Source organism: Xiphophorus hellerii, chromosome 12, assembly GCF_003331165.1.
Source record: "Xiphophorus hellerii strain 12219 chromosome 12, Xiphophorus_hellerii-4.1, whole genome shotgun sequence".
NCBI lineage: Eukaryota > Metazoa > Chordata > Actinopteri > Cyprinodontiformes > Poeciliidae > Xiphophorus > Xiphophorus hellerii.
In genome coordinates, this window is record NC_045683.1 from 20,479,053 (window position 1) to 20,498,851 (window position 19,799).

Consider the following 19,799-nt stretch of genomic DNA (forward strand, 5'->3'; position numbering starts at 1 on the left):
TAACTTCAGATCCACAATACTAAAGTAGGGATTTGTTTGATTTGTGCTCCGCCGGCATCTTGTGACATAACCTCTGGCTGTGAGAGGAGAGGGGTGGAGGGTAGAGACAAATGTGTGCAAGAGTGATTGATTGCACAGCTCACAACAGCAGTTAGACACAAACGTAGACAAATAACGCATCTGCGATGCCCCCATAACCATCAGCATTACCACTGTGTCAAAGGTAATGCTGGTTTCATCTGCATTATATCATGGCAGCAACTTTGGACTGAAGCCTGGGCAGCAGGTTACAGCGCCTGGTGAGAGGATTTGTACCACTTGAGCTTCTCCACATTTTGTCCCAATTCAACCTACGAGTTTTATGTGTTTTATCTGGATTTTCTGAGAAAGACTAACAAAATATAATAGTTCTAATTTCTAACCAGAAAAATAGATGTTTTTCCAATTTTTCTTTTTTACAAATAAAAGGTGTGGTGTGCAATTGTGTTCGGTCCCTCTGAGTCAATACATTGTAGAAACACTTATTGCTACAATTACAGCATCCCCGCAAGACTTCTGGAGTGCATTTCAAAAGCTTTGTACACCAAGAGACTGTCATTTTTAACCATTCTTCTACAAACAATAGCTCACAGCTCAGTTAGATTGGCTGAAAAGAGTCGATAAAAAGCTATTTTTAATCCATGGCATAAATTTGAATTGGATTTAGGTCTAAACTTTGACAGTACTTTCCTAATACTTGTTAATTCTAAAAAAAAATCCATTGTAGCTCTGGGTATGTCCTTTTACTTTGAGGAGATCACACTAGTTACATGGCTTTTCTTCCATGGATCTGTATTTAGCGGTATTTACTCTAAGATTAAATCACACTCAGGTGGACTCTTTAATCTAAGTATCTAACTTCTGAAAACAATGGGTATGCAGGGGTATCCGAATAAACGGGGCTAAAATCAAATGCATTATAAAATTGTCAGATTAATTTTGAAATAAAAAGGAAATACTTTACATTTGTGCACTACGTCCTGTTGGTTTGTGATAAAAAATTAGAAGTTTGTGGATGCAGTTCAGTTGGTACAAGTGCTTTTGCTGAGTAGAGTTTGTGTGCCTACTGAATGATGTGTGATAGACTACATGATGGATGTGCTTTACATACCTTATGACCTGTTCTGGGAAGCGATCAGGGTTGATAGCATTTAACCAGCGTACAACAGGCCTTTCAGGCTGGCGCGGTGCTGAGTCCTTTGAAGCACTATTCATAAACGATCTAGAGAAATTAAAATTGCACACGGCAGTTTTAAAAGACGCTACTTGGAACACATGTCTATTTAATGGAGGTCAAACAGCTTTGGAAGCAGAAAGCGTTAAAATCGATGAATCTTTTTTTTGCTTGTTGTAGTCTTTTATTCAGTTTGCTTCAGTTTCTTTTGCTATCGACAGACTTCACTCAGCCCACTAATTGGATGATTATTAAGTTTACAGAATTCACCTTAATTCACAACATTTCAGTTACTTAGAAATTAACCTTAATGTACACACAGTACGAACCTATGCACAAAAGATATTGGCGCTGTAACAACTAGGAGGACCGTCAGCAGTTGGTCGCAAAGGTTGTGGATTTGGTACGGCCAGTCCGAGCCACCTCCTATTATGGTAATTTCTGAAGAAGGGTTGATCAGAATCACATCCTCTGGACTCTCACTGACACTCCACATGAGGTGCTCCACGTAGAGCAACACTGCTGTGATGTCACACCTTAAAAACAGAGAGAAACAGAGAAGATGACTTTATGAAAACAGACAATACGCAAGTATGCATATTGTTGCTTCAATCTAAAACTAAAATAGAAAAACATAATTTTCATTTTACTCCTAGGCATTAAAGTATAGTGTTAGTATTTAAAAATCATGAAGCATTTCCATAATGTGGTCAAGAATTCTTTTTACATCATCTGTTATCTTTTCAGAGACAAGCAATGGTGACCTAACAGAGGCTGATGAAAGTAACAATCGGTGTCTTAGACCTGGAGAAGTTTCAAAATGATACTTGTTTAGTTTTACCTCATAGTTTCCAACTGCCATGAATATTTCCAAAGAACATAAGCCAGACTTTCTGTGAACAATCTGCTTTACTTAACATACTGCATTTTTTTTCTATTTTAGCCATAGTTTCCTCATACTTCTCATACTGTATGGTAGAACTATTTGTCTGGGAATTTCAATTTAAAAGAAGAAAAATTACTGACGTCCACCATCTCTACGTCTATCTGTGATCCAGGGATAGTATTGATAAACTCAGACTGAAGCAGTTAGCAAACTCCAAAACCGAGAAAATAGTTGAGATTCACACTTTTGATTTGTGAACATTTTTGATTCAACTCAATTGTTCTGTGTCTGTAGTCGTATGTGTGTACTACAAAGTGTAGCAAAATAATCCTTTGGATAATTAAGTTTTTATAGTAATATTTGTCTTTGTCAGGTTCTGAATGGTTGCAGTGATGAACTAAGGGTGCACCAACAGCAGATTTCTGGCAGATCACCAATTTTTAAAAAGTCTGACCTACAGATTTTGATTTTGGCTGTTGCTGAGTTGTTTTTGTCTCAAATATAAAATCAAAACAAAATTTTAGATAAATGTTACCAATCAAAGTAGGTAATAGAAGGTATGTAAGGGATACAGGATATGGAATTTGTGTTAGTTTAATTTCACATTTTTGTCTAGCTATTTTGTACAATATCATTAAAGGAACAGTTCAGATTTTTTAAGAGAGGTTCTAAAGAGTTATCGGCAGGTGACATTTTACCTGCAGTAGATAACAAAAGTCAGTCTAATTTGTTTCTTCAGAGATAAAGGTAGTGAAATTTACATAATGGAACAAGTATGTAACAAAATCACACAGATTTCATACATTTGGTTGAACTCAACTCAACAGATTCTGCTACCAAGGGTTTATCCATTAAAACTCAACATACTTTATAATGCAGTGCATTTGTCGGGGTATTGATTTTGTTGTAGCGTTGTTTATATATTTTTTCAAAATACCTGATCTGCAAGTGTCTCTTGTACGACGCACGGACTCTGGAATATCTTCGCACCAGCAACTGCAAAGTCTCTGCCAGCACATATCCCAGCACATCCTTGGCTAGCTCTGATGGAAGAACTGACCACAGGTCACTGCGAAGTCCACACAGGAAGTAAAACCACATCTGCAGTGCGAAGGAACACCGCTCTCCCTGCGAAGGAAGAAACATACAGGAGGGAGGGGGCTACAGCTGCATATATGCTATAATGTGGACACAGAGAGTGGAGCAGAAACACAGTAAAGATAAATATAGAAGGAGAGAAACTGCAGGCAGGGAAGGGAAAGAGACTGGTCTGTCATCACCGGGATGTCGTAGCGGTCATGCCACCTGCACTCTGCACCTGGGTTTCTTCCCCCACTGGGAATATAGCCTGCTTTAAAGTCACGATCTCATGAAAATCCCAACAGTTGCACACCTGCAACTTCCAGAAACACTCACACTTACAGAAAGGGCGAGGGAGATGAGATCAATCAAATAATGCTAAAGATAGAAATGATGCATCAGAATTGGAAAGAACAAAGGCAAATATGGATTGAGAAGGATTATTACCCAGGAATGTAGCTTTGTCATAAATTTATTAAAGATGCCTTCAGTTTTCTTTACCCCTGTTCCCCAAAGCTCAGCATACTGTATTTACCCTCCAGCAACAAACTGATGACGAGTATGGGAGTGCTACTAAGTCATCCAAAACTCCCCAACTACCTCCTGTCTACATCTCAATGGCCACTGAATTCTCTTACACATCCTCAAATTCTACCTCACCTTTATATTTCTTCCTTTTCTGGTCATTTCACTCAATCAATTGTTTATGGGAGTATGGCCTGGATCTTTCTGACTGGCAGCAGTATTAGGCACAGAACCAAAGCAGCCCCATGAAAACACCTACTTTCTCAAAAAGGTTTTATAAAATCCAATAGCAAGTCTGAACCTGGAATTTTAAAAAATTTAAAATCCCAGAGCAAGTTAAAAGAAACATTTCTCAAGGCAAAAATGTAAAGATTTAAAGCAAACCATACTGTGAACAGATTCTGAGAGAATAGGAAAACTCTTGAAGGAAAATGCAGGAAACCCCTGGTAAAGTTCCAGCAAAACAAACCATCATCCAACTCTGTTCAATAAAGCTACCTATATTTGAGAGCAGCTTGGAAATCATTTCCATGCTCTCTCGCTGCATAAAGAATTCAACAGAAAAAGCATAAAGAAAGAAAAAACATGAAAATGAACTCAAGGAGTTTTCTGAGCAAATGCTAATCTCAGATGGAAAAAAATGACAGTGGATGTGTTCTTAGTGTTAGACAAAATGGTTTAAAAAAAATAGCTGGGATAAATGTGCCAAATAAAAGAAAGGTCATTTAAGCTTTTAATAGTGGAAATGTTTCTGTGATGTCATGGCCGCAAATTACTTCTAAATATGAAGGAAGCAGGATATGAAAGAAATCACAATTGTTTTGGTTGCTTCTATTAGTTAGAGACACACATGTCTGTCGGATGAGCAGGTGCACAAAAAAGCCTTGTATCCCAGCAAAGATTGTAACTACAGATTCCAGAGTTAGAGTATGTTTTTGTCTTTGTTATGAAATACCTTAGGATTTTATACTGCCTATCAATAAAAAAATATCTATGTTGGCCCATTTAAGCTACTGTACCTTCTATCAACATTACAACCTGCAAATGTACACATGGAGAAAGACCTGGATTTTTGGAGACATCTCCTGTAATGTGAAGAAAATAAGTGAAAGTTTTTGACCATAATGGTCATTGTTACATTTGTAAGAAAAATTAGGGAATTACAAGCCAGAAAATGACATCCAAATTGTGAGGTAAGCTGGTGGTAGCATCATGGAGCGGGGCTGTCTGGCTACATGTCGGACTGGTGTCCTTCACATAACTGATGGCAACACATGGAAATAACCCTATGTGAAAATATTAAATAAAGTCTCAAGATATCAGCCAAAATGTTAAAGCTTGGGGGCTAATGGCTATTCCAAATGGATCCTAGCATACTCATAAATTACTTAGGAAATGGCTTAAGAACCAAGCCACCATTTTGGATCGGACATCACAAAGTTCAAATCTCAGACCCTTAGAAAATTTGTGGGCAGACCTGATAAGGCATAAGAGAGCAAGAAGGGCAACAAACTCTTGTATGTCGGTTCTGTCAAAAAGGAATTGGACAAAATTACAGCAAACCTTTGCTGTAATTTCGGTATGTTTCTGGTGAAAAGATACCAGAAACATATGATCCAAGTCATACATTTAAGGATTCTGTCAAATGCTAAGGTTATGTATGTGAATTTCTAAGTTGAGAAAAAACTTTCATTATTCTGGTGTTTAGCAAATAGAAAAGAAAAATAATGGCTCTGTGTGGTATTTTATACAATATGAACACAAATGGTTTCAACTTTAATTCAATTTTCAGTTTTTTACTTTTCATTTTCTCCAGTTATGTTTGATGTATCATAATTATGATTTTGTTTGTTTTATAGTTTAAATGCTTGAAATAAAAGTTACCTTCGATAAAGTTTTACACTACTGAATGAATCATATCCTGTTTTCTCTTCTATTTCAGTAAACGCAAGTTAGCTATTTTTTTAACAAGTCAGGTAAATTACAGAAAAAAAATAGAACATTTTATTCAACATTACTTTTCTTACAAGACTGAGACCAAGTTGGGGAGCTGAGAATAAAATACACATGGAATTTCAAAAGCTCCCCCTCCTTATTTTTGAATTAAATCACTATTTGGCTGTAAAGGCTCTGAAGGCCAAATCATGTCATAAAGACATAAGCCAAGCTCATATTTTATACTCTCTTTGACCCATTTAACTGACCTCAAACATATGTTGCAATTTTAGTGTCGCATATTAAAAAATTTTTTCATGCCAATAACAATTCATATGGTGGTGTGGGTGCATAAAAATGAAACTAAAAAAAATGGTGTGGCTGGAGACAAGGTCTCTCTAGAGCAGAACTATGATGTGGAGGAGCCAAAGTTGTTGCAAACCCTCTTACATACATCCATCCGTACAGATGCAGTTGGGGGTGGTTGAACAAAAGAACACACCTGCACACAGCAGGCCTGTCTGACACCAGTGACCCCAAGAAGGAGGAAGGAACAAAGGGGAGGGAATCAGGATAAAGGAAGAAGGAGAGGCGAGGTTTAGATTGGTTTAGGGCATAAAGGCACTGGAGTTCCAGGGCCCCTACGCTGTTTCCAGACAGTCCCAGTGTAGACTGCAGACTTCAGACAGCCGAATCCCTGGAGCCCCCAGGGCAGCATGGAAGCCACAGATGTTCTTAGGAAGCTCAGAGTATAACACTCCGACAGAAGAAGGAGAGTGGGAGGTAAAGGTGTGTTGTGGGAATGAAAAGAAGAGGCAGGAAGGCTCTGGAGTAATAATTCTATAGTTCCCTACAATCTGCAGAACAGGCACAAGGAGATATTTCCAAAGCATAAACCTGGAATGGTGCATAAAATGTCAATCTAGAGGTAAATCAAGCTAAACGGACAGGAAATTGATGTAAACTTCACACCTCGTAGAAGGGTTTAGGGTCAGCCCAGTCATGACTCTCTGCATCCTGAAGAATACAGGTGAGGCAAACCTGGATGCAGTAGCTGGTCAGCTGCTCTCTTAAGGCCTCCACTGCCTCCTGGTATCTCTGGATTGGTAGCAGAGTCAGGGATCTGATCAAAGAAGAAGAAAATAAAGTCTGAGAAATGCAACAAACAAATCTATATTGTACCAAGTGTTGATTTATCCTAGACGTTCACAACAAGGTTTATTTTCCCCTTAAAAACAGTTTAATGGAGGGATAAGGGGTCTACAAACACCCAGACAGACAACGGACTATAGAGGGAATCTACAGAGACTACAAGAGATATGAGATACTCTACTAAAGTTACCACACAATTTAAGGACGCATTGCCAACCAGTGGTAATTAAACATGTTTATAAGTCACCTTAACCTTTTGAGGACTTCCAACTTAACAATACTGTTTTAATGACAAAAGTGAACTAATAGCAGCTCTCTGTGGTGTCATTATAGTGTCCTCTATTAGGGAGAGAATGAAAGATGGAAACTGAAAAACCTGTTGGGTAAAGCTTACCTACGAAGCAGAAAAAGAGTCAGAATATTTTCCCTAGAAGATGAGAGTTTGGTGACTGCTGCACATGTATTTCTGTGCATTGGCACACATTACAACTGCTACCCAGTAGAAGCCTGCTGCAGGCAGGGACTGAAATCAGATGTGGCAGGTACAGCTGAGAGAAGCAGAGGATTGGAGCTGCAACTCATTGGATTCTGAAACTTCTAACTTCAGTCTCTTGCAATGGCACATACAGTTGAAATAATAGTACAAATCTGATTTAATTAAGAGAAGTGACTGTGCATCAACAGATTTAGAATTTTACCAAAAAGGAAAGCCATTGTTGCTATGAGTGAAAATAAAGATGTTGCCTCGATGGGAAGATTTGTACAATTTCAGACTATTTGCTTTATGGCAACATAAACAGAAAAATAGGTGGATGATAATAAAAGACTATTTTCAAGCAAGTTGTAGATTTACTTATAAACTAACCTGATTAGGACTAACTCTACAAAGGACTTAAACATTTTCAGCGTATTTCTGGAAGTCTTGCAAAATAAAAATCCACAAGATGTTGATGGGGAATATTAAAAATATTCCAAAGTGGAAGTTTTCATTGGTATTTATGGGAAATAACTGTAAAATTGGGGTAATTTAAACATACTGTATCATTTCCAAATACAAATATAACATTTGGTTTTTCTATCAGTGGACATCAATACAACATTTGCAAGTTAAACATGGACAACATACATTTAACATATTTAGCTAATAATGTAATCAAAACTTTAGGCAATCCACATGTTCAGTCATGTGGCTTTAATAGTCGTGAGCTCTGGTCTCAACATAGTAGGGTTGTAGAAATCATCTGTGCACATGATGGAGGAATGCACAGTGCATGTAGAGGATGTGACCTCATTACGCCTGTTGTAAGCACTGAGCTATATGAATGTAACGGAGGGATAGCATATACTGAATTGCATTTGCATGCAATTTAATTGTTTTGGTCCAGTTTGTGCTAGCAAATTTCAAACTCTTTAAAATCTAAAGGATTAAAGGATAAAAACTTTACTATTTTAATTTCGTTTTGTTCCCATTTATTCCAGTGAATTCCAATAGACTTCTATTGAAAGTTTTCAACTTCCTGGAATTTTACAACTAAAGTTACGACACATACAGAGCAACACAGCAGCTTATGCATAATTCCTTCTCATGTCACGTCAACAGACTCACTCACATGAGTACACCTGCTTCTTACATTTTAGCGGAAGCCGCACTTGAATCCTTCAGCATGACATTGTAATGCTCTAGTCGCTGTTGCACATAAATGCAGGAAGCAAGCAGAGCAGGCAGGTTCTTCAGGGGTGCAGAGGACGGTACCTCCAGGGCCCTCTCCTGCAAACGGCCCAGCATGGCAAATGCTGCTCTGCTACAAGCTTCCACAAAGCTTGATCGCACCCCCAGGAGAGAAGTGTCCCTGCAGGCTACTGCCAGTGGCAGCAAAGCATCGAGCTCAATCAGAATTGCTCCACAGAACTGTGGGGAAAGAGAAAAGGCAAAGACAAGACGAGATCAGAACCAGAAGTGAAATCCGTCAGTAGACAGGAGGAAAAACCTGGAAGAGACTTCGTTTATAAGGCAATGAAAAGCATTTTGCAGGGATAATTTGAATATTTAATAGGTGGGGGACTGAGAGTACTATTAGTCATGGGTTTATCTTGAGAAAAATACTGAAGATTGCATATGCAGAACACAGATATTGGAAGACATGGCCCCAACAAAATGCTTAAGACTACATCTGCATGTCAGTCTTACTCCACAACAGAGCGCATCGCATTTACCACAGTCACAGGGAATCGTTATAGCATGTAGAACTAAGTAAGAGAGCCGAACTGAGAGCAAATGATTGGGTAATGTTTGATGACAAGCTACTGTAGCTTTAGAAATTATTACCTGGTAATTCTTTAAGAAACTTCTGATTTGGAGCTAGGCTGATCAAAGTTTTCAAAAAGGTTTAGTGAGTGTGCCTATTACAGGGGTGTTATGGTTTTTATAGACCCTAATATTTTTAATGAAGTTCAGTGTTTTAATTTATACAGTTGAGCTTAGTGTGAAAACTATTTCACAAAATTTTCACAGCGATTGCAACATAGTTGTTGTGTTTAGGGCTTATATCAAAGGAGTATTATTATTTGATGTTACCCAGAAATGGTGCAGCTACACGTGGTCCAAAACTATCAAGACTCCTACTGAAATGCATAGCTTTGTGGCAAAAACAAAATAAAAAAGATGAATCATTACAATTTAATTTCACTGCTAATATGATATTGTGTGTAATTTAGGAAAAATAAATATGTCTATAAGGAGAAAAGGTTTTAAATATGCCACATTTAAGTGTATGGTTTGTTAAGACACCTTTAAAGCTTTCAGTTGTCTTGAAGTCATATTTGCGATTAATTATAGTGAATCTGATTAGAAGCAAAGAGAGTCAATTTACTTATTTGAGCTTTAGCAAAAAGGCACTGATAGCAGAGTGCTAAGGGATAAAAAGCATCACAGGGTTATCGGTCAGATGATAGTGCAAGGAAAGTCAGAATGCTGAACTTCAGCAAACCTTTAGCTTAAAAGTGTAAATCTATATCTACCCATCAATTTCCCATTGCTGCTTAGTCCTTGGAGGATGGTGGGAAAGTTCTGTTTCTCCAATGAGTGAGAAACAGGGTCCACGCTAAATAGGTTGTGCACCATTATGCATTCAGGCTATTGGAGAATGTAATTTTTTATATTTCTTATCTATACTTTGTATTTGTTTATCAGTTGAACTGTAAAGAAATAACTGGAAATAACTTTCTACTTTAGAAGTAGAAAGTTATTTGAAAGGCTTTATTATGATTTCATTGTTTTCAAGTCTCAAAAACTTGAGACTTGAAAACTTGAGACAGAGTTCACTTGAGAGATCCAGTGAAAGTGATATTGTAAAAGGCATACTAGTCTAATCAATCAGCCAGCAGTAGGATGCACTATCTTTACTTGGTACACTGTCATTTCAGAACTACAGAATATATAAATAATTTTCAAACTTTCAGCCTTTATACCAAATTTTCAGAAAAATCTCATCCACACACACAAAAACACACGCACATAAACACAAAACAATCACAGCATCGCATCTCTGCTGAACACAGGCTCAAATTTTAACTAGATACGATCAAATTCTGGAATCCCATCAGGACTACTGCAGCAAGGTGAAACAGGCTATAACTTTTCAAGTGCTAGTTAGGGTCTGCTTGGGCTCCCGGCATAGCGAAGGAGACAAACGAGCACCTCAGGAGAGACTGAAGAGCAGAAAAAGGTGTATTTGGTGATATAATTGAGAGCTCACATTAAACTGAGGAGGATCTAGAGAATTAAGGTCCATCCGCAGGTCAAATTGCTGCTGCTTTTAAAATGAAGTTATTTGTTATTCATTTGTCTGATGATTAAAAAAAACTGCACTAAGCCTGTTTATTTATTGACACTAAAGTGAGTCTATATAAAAAAGGAAGCACTGAGGTATGAAAGTATGAATAAAAAAACTGCGAGATATTGATCCAGATTACGTTTTTCAGCTAGCAACACAATCTTGAGTGTCTTCTCTTTACAGTCGCCTGAATTTCTTTCAAGCCTGGCTTTATAGTATGCAAATGCATGCAAGTATAACCTTTGGGCTGGAAGGCTCTCATCTTTGAAGCGTTGACCTACACATAAATATGTTGTACAGGTCCTGAGCAGGAACAAATTTTGACACTAGTTAGGAATCAAGAGACACTAATACACACAAAGTAGGAGGGTTTAGGAGGACAAAGGTGAAAGAAAGAGGGAGGAATCTGGATGTGCGAAGTGTAGAAGAAGGTTTTTGGCAGCAGAGCAGTTGAAAGGAAGAATGTGAAACTTTAAAGACATTTTAGGTGGAGCTCCCTGAAAAGATTTTTTTTTAGCGATTTTGAAACACGAAAGAAGATGAAGGGAGGCTAAATCAGCAGTGTCGGTAAGTATGCGGCTGTTCAACCTCAAACACTGGAGATTTTTGGTGGTGTTACTTCTTAAGTCCAGTTTTACATCACACTCCGGTTTTGGGCCTCAGAAAATTCAATCTCCTGTGTCTGTTTCACCTCTTCTTACCTTTCCCAGGCCCTCTTTTCTCATCCTTTGGTCATGTTATCGCTCCTATATCCTTCTTAATGCTATAGCCACTTTCCCTTTGTGATTTGCCCCTCTATCATTAGTAAACCCTCAATTTCCCCCCATTGAATACCTTTCTCCACACATCATCTAACCCCCATAATATCAACCACACCAGTTCTTGGTTTCTTCCTGTCTTTCTTTTGTTCCTGGAATCCTCCCCTCCAGTAATACTGATCACTCTTCCCCAGACCCTTTCTGATCCAGGGCGTCATCTGTGTCAGACTCAAACTATTTGAGCTTTCTATTATAGAGGGAGCTTTCTACGGGAGCTACAAAAAGCATTAATCTCTCTGGTTCGGGCGGCTGTGTGTAAACCCGTATTGTTAAGTCTGATAGTATTAAAGAAGGATGAAGGGAACAGACCCTCCTCAGGGGAGGCTTTATCCTGAGGTTACTTGTGCACAGCATTAAGCTATAAACTAGACCTTGGTGTGTTTTTCTGTTGAGTAAATTTGAGAAGCTAAACCAGGATTCTGCGGATGCAGTATGATTTAACAGATTACTGCAGAAAGAAACAAAAGAAAACATCAAGAGCATTTTTCAATGAAAGTGAGAAGTAACTTCACATAACTAAACCTTATTCTTACAGAAGAAAAACTGCAAAGTCCAATACGTATTTCCAAAAGGGGAGGTTTAATGCTGCCTAGCCCTAATTCTGTGAAATTTTATAATTTTATTTTACAGTATGAACTAGTAGAGAGGATGAAAACTATAAACGATGAGCACCACAAAAAAAAAAACTGTTCCATAAATCAAATTTTTTACAAACACACAACTGCTCCATCAAAATGTCATAAAACAGACTGAGGTGCTGAAAGAATGAAGAATCTTTACGAGAATACCTTTGCTGTCATTTTAGGAGTGTCTCTCTCTGAGCCTTTGTAAAAGAAGTCTTCTTTAAGATGTTCGTTGCTGACAGAGAAGTCAGCGATGGGGCTTATGGTGACCAAGGTGTGTCCCGAAGAATGCAAGCCCTCTTCTTGCTGTAGATTCTTGGCACAGACGTCATCCAGCACCACTTTAACACAATGCTCCATGTGTGGGACAAGCCTACTAAAAGCTAACCTCCAATTAAACTCCAAAGTCTGGGCCTGAAAAGCAGGAAATGAGCCAAGAGCCAGTAGAATCATAAAATAGGAAGTAGAAGAAATTTTCATGCAACAAACACATGCAAAAGTCTCACCTCTGGGGTGTGAAGTTTGTCTGCGGTGGGTTTCCTGCCATCTGTTGTCGAACTTGAATCCTCCTTAGACTTTTTCAAAATACCTAAATAATGACACAAGATAGCAACTAACTACAGTAATCGATTTCATATAAAATTAAAATTAAAACTTTCATTTTCAGTTAAAGTATTTTAAAAAGACAATAAACCAACACAGAGCAATGCATACTTTTGAAGTGGACCGAAAAGCCAAAGATGTAACTAAAAATATGAAAAAGACAGAAAGCAATTAAAGCTTCTGCATTATTTCTTTTTGCGTTCTGTATAACTATTTATGTTTTTCTTCTGTCTGTGTGTAATTTGTTTTCACTTGTATGTTGTTGTGACAAAGGCTTTTTTTTCCCACTGTGGGATCAATGAATTCCAAAGCAAAGCAAAGTAAATGGAGGGGCTGCCTGCTACACATTAAACAATAATTTGAGTTCTGGACTTTGGCCTATTGTAACATAGCAGAATACTACGGTATGGGCCGTCGAAAAAGACTTTCATTTTGTCACTCTTACACAGAGGCCAGACTTATGGAGTGCATTATTTATAGTTATGTTCACATTGATGAGATATGGATCTCTGCAGGTGTTCTGTTGCGCCTTACTCTTTCCATTTTAGGATTGATGGATTGAACACTGTTCAACGAGATGGTCAGAGTTTGGGACACTGTTTTAAAACTCCTCCACACCTTTCCACCTCAGCAGTCTTTGGTCTACAATCTGCTGGTGTTTAATTAATGTTCCCTAATACACCTTCACAGAAAAGTTGGATTTCTACTGACCTCAACTCACATTCGGCCAGAGTGTGTTTACTGATTAGGGTACTTCTAAAAGTGAAAGTCAGTTTCACTGAATCTTATAAAGGGGAACCAAAGTGACAAGAGCTGAATTTAAGTCCACATCACATTTGTCACATTTTTGTGACAAATCGTTGTCACATTTGTCACATTTCCAAAAAAAAAATCAATCGAAAAGAGAAAAAAGCAGAGTGTAATTTTAATCATTTAAATTTGTTGCTGTTGCAAAATGAGAACAGGTTGAATGGGGTGCAAATACTTTTGTAAGGTACTATATTATATTCACAGGTTGCATCAGTTGAGTGCATTTGTTCTATTCTTTCTACCACTAAACATTATGCAACAAGGACTATATGTGATTAGAATAAACACATGGATGCCAACCTTTATCCTTTTTTCTTGTCTGTGTTTTTAGCTTTGAGAATGCTGTTGAATAAAGGTAAGCTCTACTGCAAACAGCATGGAATGGTTCTAAACTCCAGCTTTACACTTGTTACAAATAGCTGAATTTACTACAAAGACCATAGACACACCATGTTGTTTACGTTAAGCAAAGCTATTTAAGCTGTGAATTTATTTTGGGGTTCTTTGGGAATAATGTGAAGCCAGCTAGTGGCTACATGTCAAACTGCAATTTAAGCACCACCTGTGTTTCTATTTTCTTTCTTTATTTTTAGTCCCAGAGGTTAAAAAAACCATGATGACCACAGAACGACTGCCCATGTCTCAAAGGAAGCAGAAATAATTTGCTAATAGATGTGTCTCTACAAGTCCGAATCTGAGATTTAGATTTGATTTGAACCCAGATCTTGGCAACAATGCACAGGGTAATTCCATGAGAGGTGATTGTGTCGATTTGTGTAAGGACTGCAGCTTGTAGGGAAGCTGTAGTGAATAAAAGTGCACAGGATGTTGAGTTGGGTTTCAATTAAAAAGCATGAACATCAAGGCCATAGTTTCCTAATCGGAAAGCGAAGAGTTAGACCCCAGGCGAGGCAATTTAGCCGAACAAGACCGTACGCAATGGAAGAAGGAGGAAGCGGCAGGCACATCACTTTTTGACCTTTAAGCTCATCTGATGAATTTCTGGTAATTAAGTCGTTTGATTGCTTGGAATTAATGATTTGGATAACTGCCCTTTAAAGGCTGTTTACCTCTCTGTAAATTGAGCCTTTCCGCAAGTCTTGTTTTTGTAAATGTAACCTTTATGGAAATTACTCCACGCACCAAAAGCTTTCATTTAACATCTCTGCAGTGGCAGTTCAAAGGGGAAAGAGGAAACGGATACTAAAGGCCTGTATAAGACCCCAGATAATACCAAACTAATAAACACTTTTTTCCAGACTTTATGGTGGAATTAGAAAGGAAGTGCGTGTGCATGCAGGCGTGTGTGCGTGTGTTTCTGCCTGGAGGAGAGACACATATACTGGACTATAGCTTTAGATTTGGAAATGCAGAGATCATATATGAAACCTGGCAACACTTACACTAACACTTGTGTTGTAGCGGATATTGTAAAGGGCTATATCCCTAAAGGACAAAGATACAGGTGCGTTTTAGAACAAAAATTTACATGCAAAATGTAAAAAATAAAGTGAGCACTTGTATTCAGCCTTACCGAGTAGACATTTTATAGAAACAGATTTTACTCCAATTACAGCTGCAAACATAAAGGGAATATCACTCTTCCAGCTCTGCACAGCTACACATTGAATACGTTTACACTTTAAAACATTTTATTTGTAAATGTAAACTTTGTGCTGGTGTATCCTGTAATATCTCAATTCAATATATTATGATGGATTTCATTGATTGTGGTTGTAATGTGACAAAATGTGGAAAAGGTTTAGAAGATATAAATTCCTCTGACACAGCAGAGTAGGTTAACATAGATTTTTAATGAGTTGCACCTTTTAAAGTTGGAGTGTCTCCTGTGCAGTTTATGAAGGTGATGTTAGTGACCAGCTCCCTCACATCTCTCTCAAAGCCTAGCAGGATGCAAGCCAGCTGAGTTAATGCCCTCAGTTGGTGGGAGGTCAAACTGAAGCTCCTGCTTTTCAAAGGAAGCTCCATTGGTGCTGTGAAAGAGATACAAAGAGACAAAATGTACCTTGTATGAGGTCACAAATGAGTTGTAGACATAGAAATTTAAAACAGTTTAATGTTCACAAAGAGGAAATAGTTGATTTTTGTTTTTAACACAGCCTTCTTTGCTAAAAGGCATTCATCAGCAAACACTCTGTCAGAAGTCACTCTTTGCATGTGACACCTTTTCTAAATATTGACCCATTCATGTTTTCCTCTTACACAGTGTAAACAAAGAATACAGAAAAGAAAATTATGCAAAACTTTGCTTCCTGAGAAGTCACACTTGCACAACCTTCCCTCCAAGCACAAAACTTTTTTTTTTCCTCTTCCTAACCCGCAGATGACCCCCTCGGCAAATATGGATTTCCCATTTTGGAGGCTGCCAAAGCCATCACCCGGGGGATGTTCCGCATTAAGCTGGAGAATGGGCGGCTGGGAGATGTGTTGCCATACGCTGAGACACATGCACAAATACTTTTGTGAGTCCGCCTAAATGAGCTCTGCAACTGCAAAGGCATTTGGGAAAGGATGAGCTCAGTATTAGCCTTGACTCTGAAAGCACAGAGATGATTGAGCACTGAGATGGAAAGAAAAGGGAGGAGGGGGGGTCTTCTTTTCCAATAACGGTGACATTATTGCCTTTGGATCCTAACGTAATTTTGCTATATTGTTAAACAAAATCTGACAATATGACAACAACATTGTCCCCAAGGATGTCTGGTTTAATCATGCATGAAGTTTGATTCAGAGTGTTGTGTCTGGGCACTTGTGTATGTTTTTTATGAGTATTAATGAGTGTGAGTCACTGAGTTTTGTGTGTTCATGTCTGGGGCGTCCACACACGCTTGTTTATGTGCATGCAATGTGGGTCATTATGAGCAACTTGATTTGTAGACATCTCCACACACATTTGCACATGTCAGTCTTGCAAGATAATTGTCCACACCGCGACCAAACTCTGTGGTCACCACAAAATGTATTCTAACCTCAAGATTGTTTGTGAATGTGCCTACATGTTTTTGTGTGCAAGTGTGCACAGATGCATGCATGAAATCGCAGGTGCATAGCCGTGTAATTATGTGGGGTGTGTTTAAATGTGTGTGCTTGTATTTGTGTTTGCATGTAATTAAGCTCCATGGGCCTCCAGTTTCTCTGTAATGGGTTCCAGTGGGAGTCTGGGTTAGAGAGACTACCTCCTGCTGCATGTGTGCATGCGTGACCTGGTTGACACTCTGGTGTCAGCCTCGTTCCCAGACTCGCACTTTGCACACACGCACCACCAGGCTTGTCTATTTCTGAAGTCGCCGTCACATCAAGAGCTTCCGATGCTCAACGTGGGAGAAAAGTGAAACTGCAGACGATTCAAAGGAAACCTTGTCAACCAGACAGAAAGGGACACATTTGGGAGATAGCCAGTGGATTCTGTAAAAGCTATCTCTACAGCCCTCCTGCCCCCAATCTCCACCTTCTCTGGGGTGTTCATCTGAGCACAGCAACTATTACCTTCCACTTCATCTGGAGCATCACCTTTTCCCGGCCTCTCTCTTCTCTCACCATCCATTCTACTCATTCCATCAACCTGTGACCCTATAACAGTTTCACTCGCTCACTAAGTCAACTCTAAATAGTGACACATGACCTTGGCGTTTAGCAGTGCTGGGCATTGTCTTTCATTGAGGCTCTTTCCCAACAAGCTAGATAGGTATTTATAGTTACCTCCCTAGCCAAATGGGCCTACAGCCATAGCACTGTAGTACATAGCCATCTAAACCCCATTATACCTTTGTCACAACAGTGAGATCAAATGGAAGCTCCCATAGCCACTTGATGGAGAGGGTGTGCTTAAAAGCACCCAGGTGTGTCATATAGCAAAGTACACTGCAAGTCCCACAGAGCAGAACGAGGAGGGGGCACCGGCAGGGGGAAGAGTTCAACTGAAGGTCAACGTACTGGGAATCAATAAGGGAGAAGCTGCTGCTGAGAACGAGGTAAAAATTATATGTTTATACAAGAGATCATCGGCAGCACATTATGGAGAGATGGTCTTCAAATCAGAATGATAAACTGAAAGCCTTGTCACTGTGATTGCTTACAAAAAAAAGCATACGCTGCACATCATTCAATAACATGTCAGAGTGCAGGTTTTGCATGGGACATTAAAAAAATAATAGTAATGTAATAAAAAAACATTAAATTTTGAAGGGGAGCATTTTTACTTAGTACTTGTTAATAATGGCAAGAGAATAAAAAAAAACAAAAGACAAACAGAGCAAGCACTTTTGGTGAGCCATCCATCGTCTCCTCGTCTCTGTGGGTTCCACCAGCTCCACCGCCACACACGCACACACAGACTGGTCCTGACTGGCACGAAACAGAGAGAACAGAGGAAGGAGAAGATCCAGGAGAAAAAGAAAAAAAGAAAAAAAAGAGGGGTGGTGGTGGCGGTGGTGGTTAGGGATGAAAACACGGGGAAGAGAAGGAGGGGGCGGGATAAGGGAATTCCCTTAGCAGTTGTTATTGATTCCGGTGTTTACGGGCGAATAGTTTAGTGCCGTTTACAAAACAGAACAGATGCAGCCAGTGAGCAAAAAGGTAAACAATTGCTGTGTGGCGGGCTGCCAAATCCCCAGTCTGATGTATTAAACTCACGGTGAAGAGCATTTCCCCTTTGGCTGCACTTATTGCCACTTCATTTCCTCTTCGCTTGCATACACACTCCCTCTTCTTGCCATCGCTCCTCTCCTCTGCGTCTTTCTCTCTTCCCCACTCTCTCTCTCTTTCTGGTTTAACAGAGGAAAAAATACAAAAGGAACAAGGATGCAGGGTGCTTTTTTGCCGTCTGGCTATTTTCCGTCCTACTCTGACCCAGGAGGCCTAACAGAGCCATTAGTAGGGGGAATTGCATGTGTCTGACATGGCCGAAAACCAATTATTAGACACTTTCTAGCAAATGATGCCCAACTCTTTGGGGAATGAGCAATCATGCAATAATTTAGCCAGTGATTTAATTTCTCTCCAGCACGACATATCTCACACTTGTCCGCTGGCCTTCATTTTCCCCTTTTTCTCCGTCATTCTCTGAGCAGTACAAATGAAACCATCTGAGATGTGGTTTACATCTTCCTTGCCACATTGTCCAAATGGACCAGTCCATTGCCACCCAAAGATAACGTCATAAAATGTTATATCATCAGGCATGGTTTTACGGAACTCTTGCTAGAAAAGATGTTAGCATTATCCAACATTGTCACCACAAAGACAAATAGGTTTTCAAACAAAAGGCAACTTCTGAAGTGAAAAAAAATATCAAAGAACTGTACATACTGCATCAAAGTTGTCAATGTAATTTGTCAAACTAAACTGGAGTTATTATTTGTATCATTAATAATAGGATTGATGAAAACTAACTAAATCTGATTAGGTGGCACCAAATAACACCAATATTAATAAATGTTGATTAACTAGACAGATATTCTCAAAAGCACAACAGTTTAATTCAACAGGAACAAGGAATAAAACCATCCACTAAATTGTAGCTATCCGTCATAAAATAAACACTTTCAGTTTGTTATTATTCCGTTAAGTTTGTAACGGCACATCTACCATCTTAAAAGGATGGAACCAATTATTAAGACAGGTACAATACATCTCACACTAATGATTTAAAGCCTTTGCTCTTCCCTACATCATTTTCTATTGTTCAATGAAAGTTAGATATTTTCTTTTTTTTTAAATCTGCACTAAGTTTCCTTTCCATGAATTTATCCCCAGTTATGTACAGTAGTATGAGAAAATATATGAAGGCATTGTAGCTGGCTGTCCAACACAAAGTGGCACATAAATGTGAAGTGGAAGAAAAATTACACATAGTTTTTATTCATTAGAACAAATCTGAAGACCTAAAGAGTGTGGCATGCATATGTATAAGCAAACAAAATGATTTTTGCTTTTTTTATAATATAGCTTTTCTTATGTCATTCTTAAATAAAGGTAGGAATAATGTAGGACCAACACTCATCCTGCTTGGCATTTTCTACACCAGATTGATACGTAATCCCCAAACAAAATGTGAGCAAATGTTAACCACTTCACTTTGAACTCTTTAATTAGCCTTGTTCTGATGAGACTTTCCATTTCACTAGAATTGTCAAAATCTGCTGGTTTTCATTGAGAAATTTTTTTACTAACTAGCAATTTATGACCAATCGATTGACTGAACTGAATGGGTTTCTAAAGGATGGAGTAAAAACTTGAAGTGTTGAGTCTATAAGGTGCCTGGAGATTACATTTGTTTTGATAAATCAACAGTGTAGTCAG

At 38.6% G+C, this 19,799-nt stretch overlaps 1 protein-coding gene across 4 annotated transcripts in view; it reads right to left on the bottom strand.

Annotated features, from left to right (window-relative positions):
* kiaa0825 (KIAA0825 ortholog) overlaps positions 1-19,799 on the bottom strand; it is a 135,375-nt gene that overhangs the window by 92,710 nt on the left and 22,866 nt on the right. For all 4 annotated transcript variants that reach the window (XM_032577450.1, XM_032577449.1, XM_032577451.1 and 1 more), the window contains exons 7-14: positions 15,305-15,472; positions 12,572-12,654; positions 12,231-12,479; positions 8,423-8,700; positions 6,612-6,762; positions 3,037-3,227; positions 1,543-1,749; positions 1,151-1,261 (exon numbers count right to left, since the gene is read on the bottom strand). In XM_032577450.1, coding sequence (XP_032433341.1) covers positions 1,151-1,261; positions 1,543-1,749; positions 3,037-3,227; positions 6,612-6,762; positions 8,423-8,700; positions 12,231-12,479; positions 12,572-12,654; positions 15,305-15,472 — 1,438 coding nt within the window. The remainder of the gene's footprint in view (positions 1-1,150; positions 1,262-1,542; positions 1,750-3,036; positions 3,228-6,611; positions 6,763-8,422; positions 8,701-12,230; positions 12,480-12,571; positions 12,655-15,304; positions 15,473-19,799) is intronic.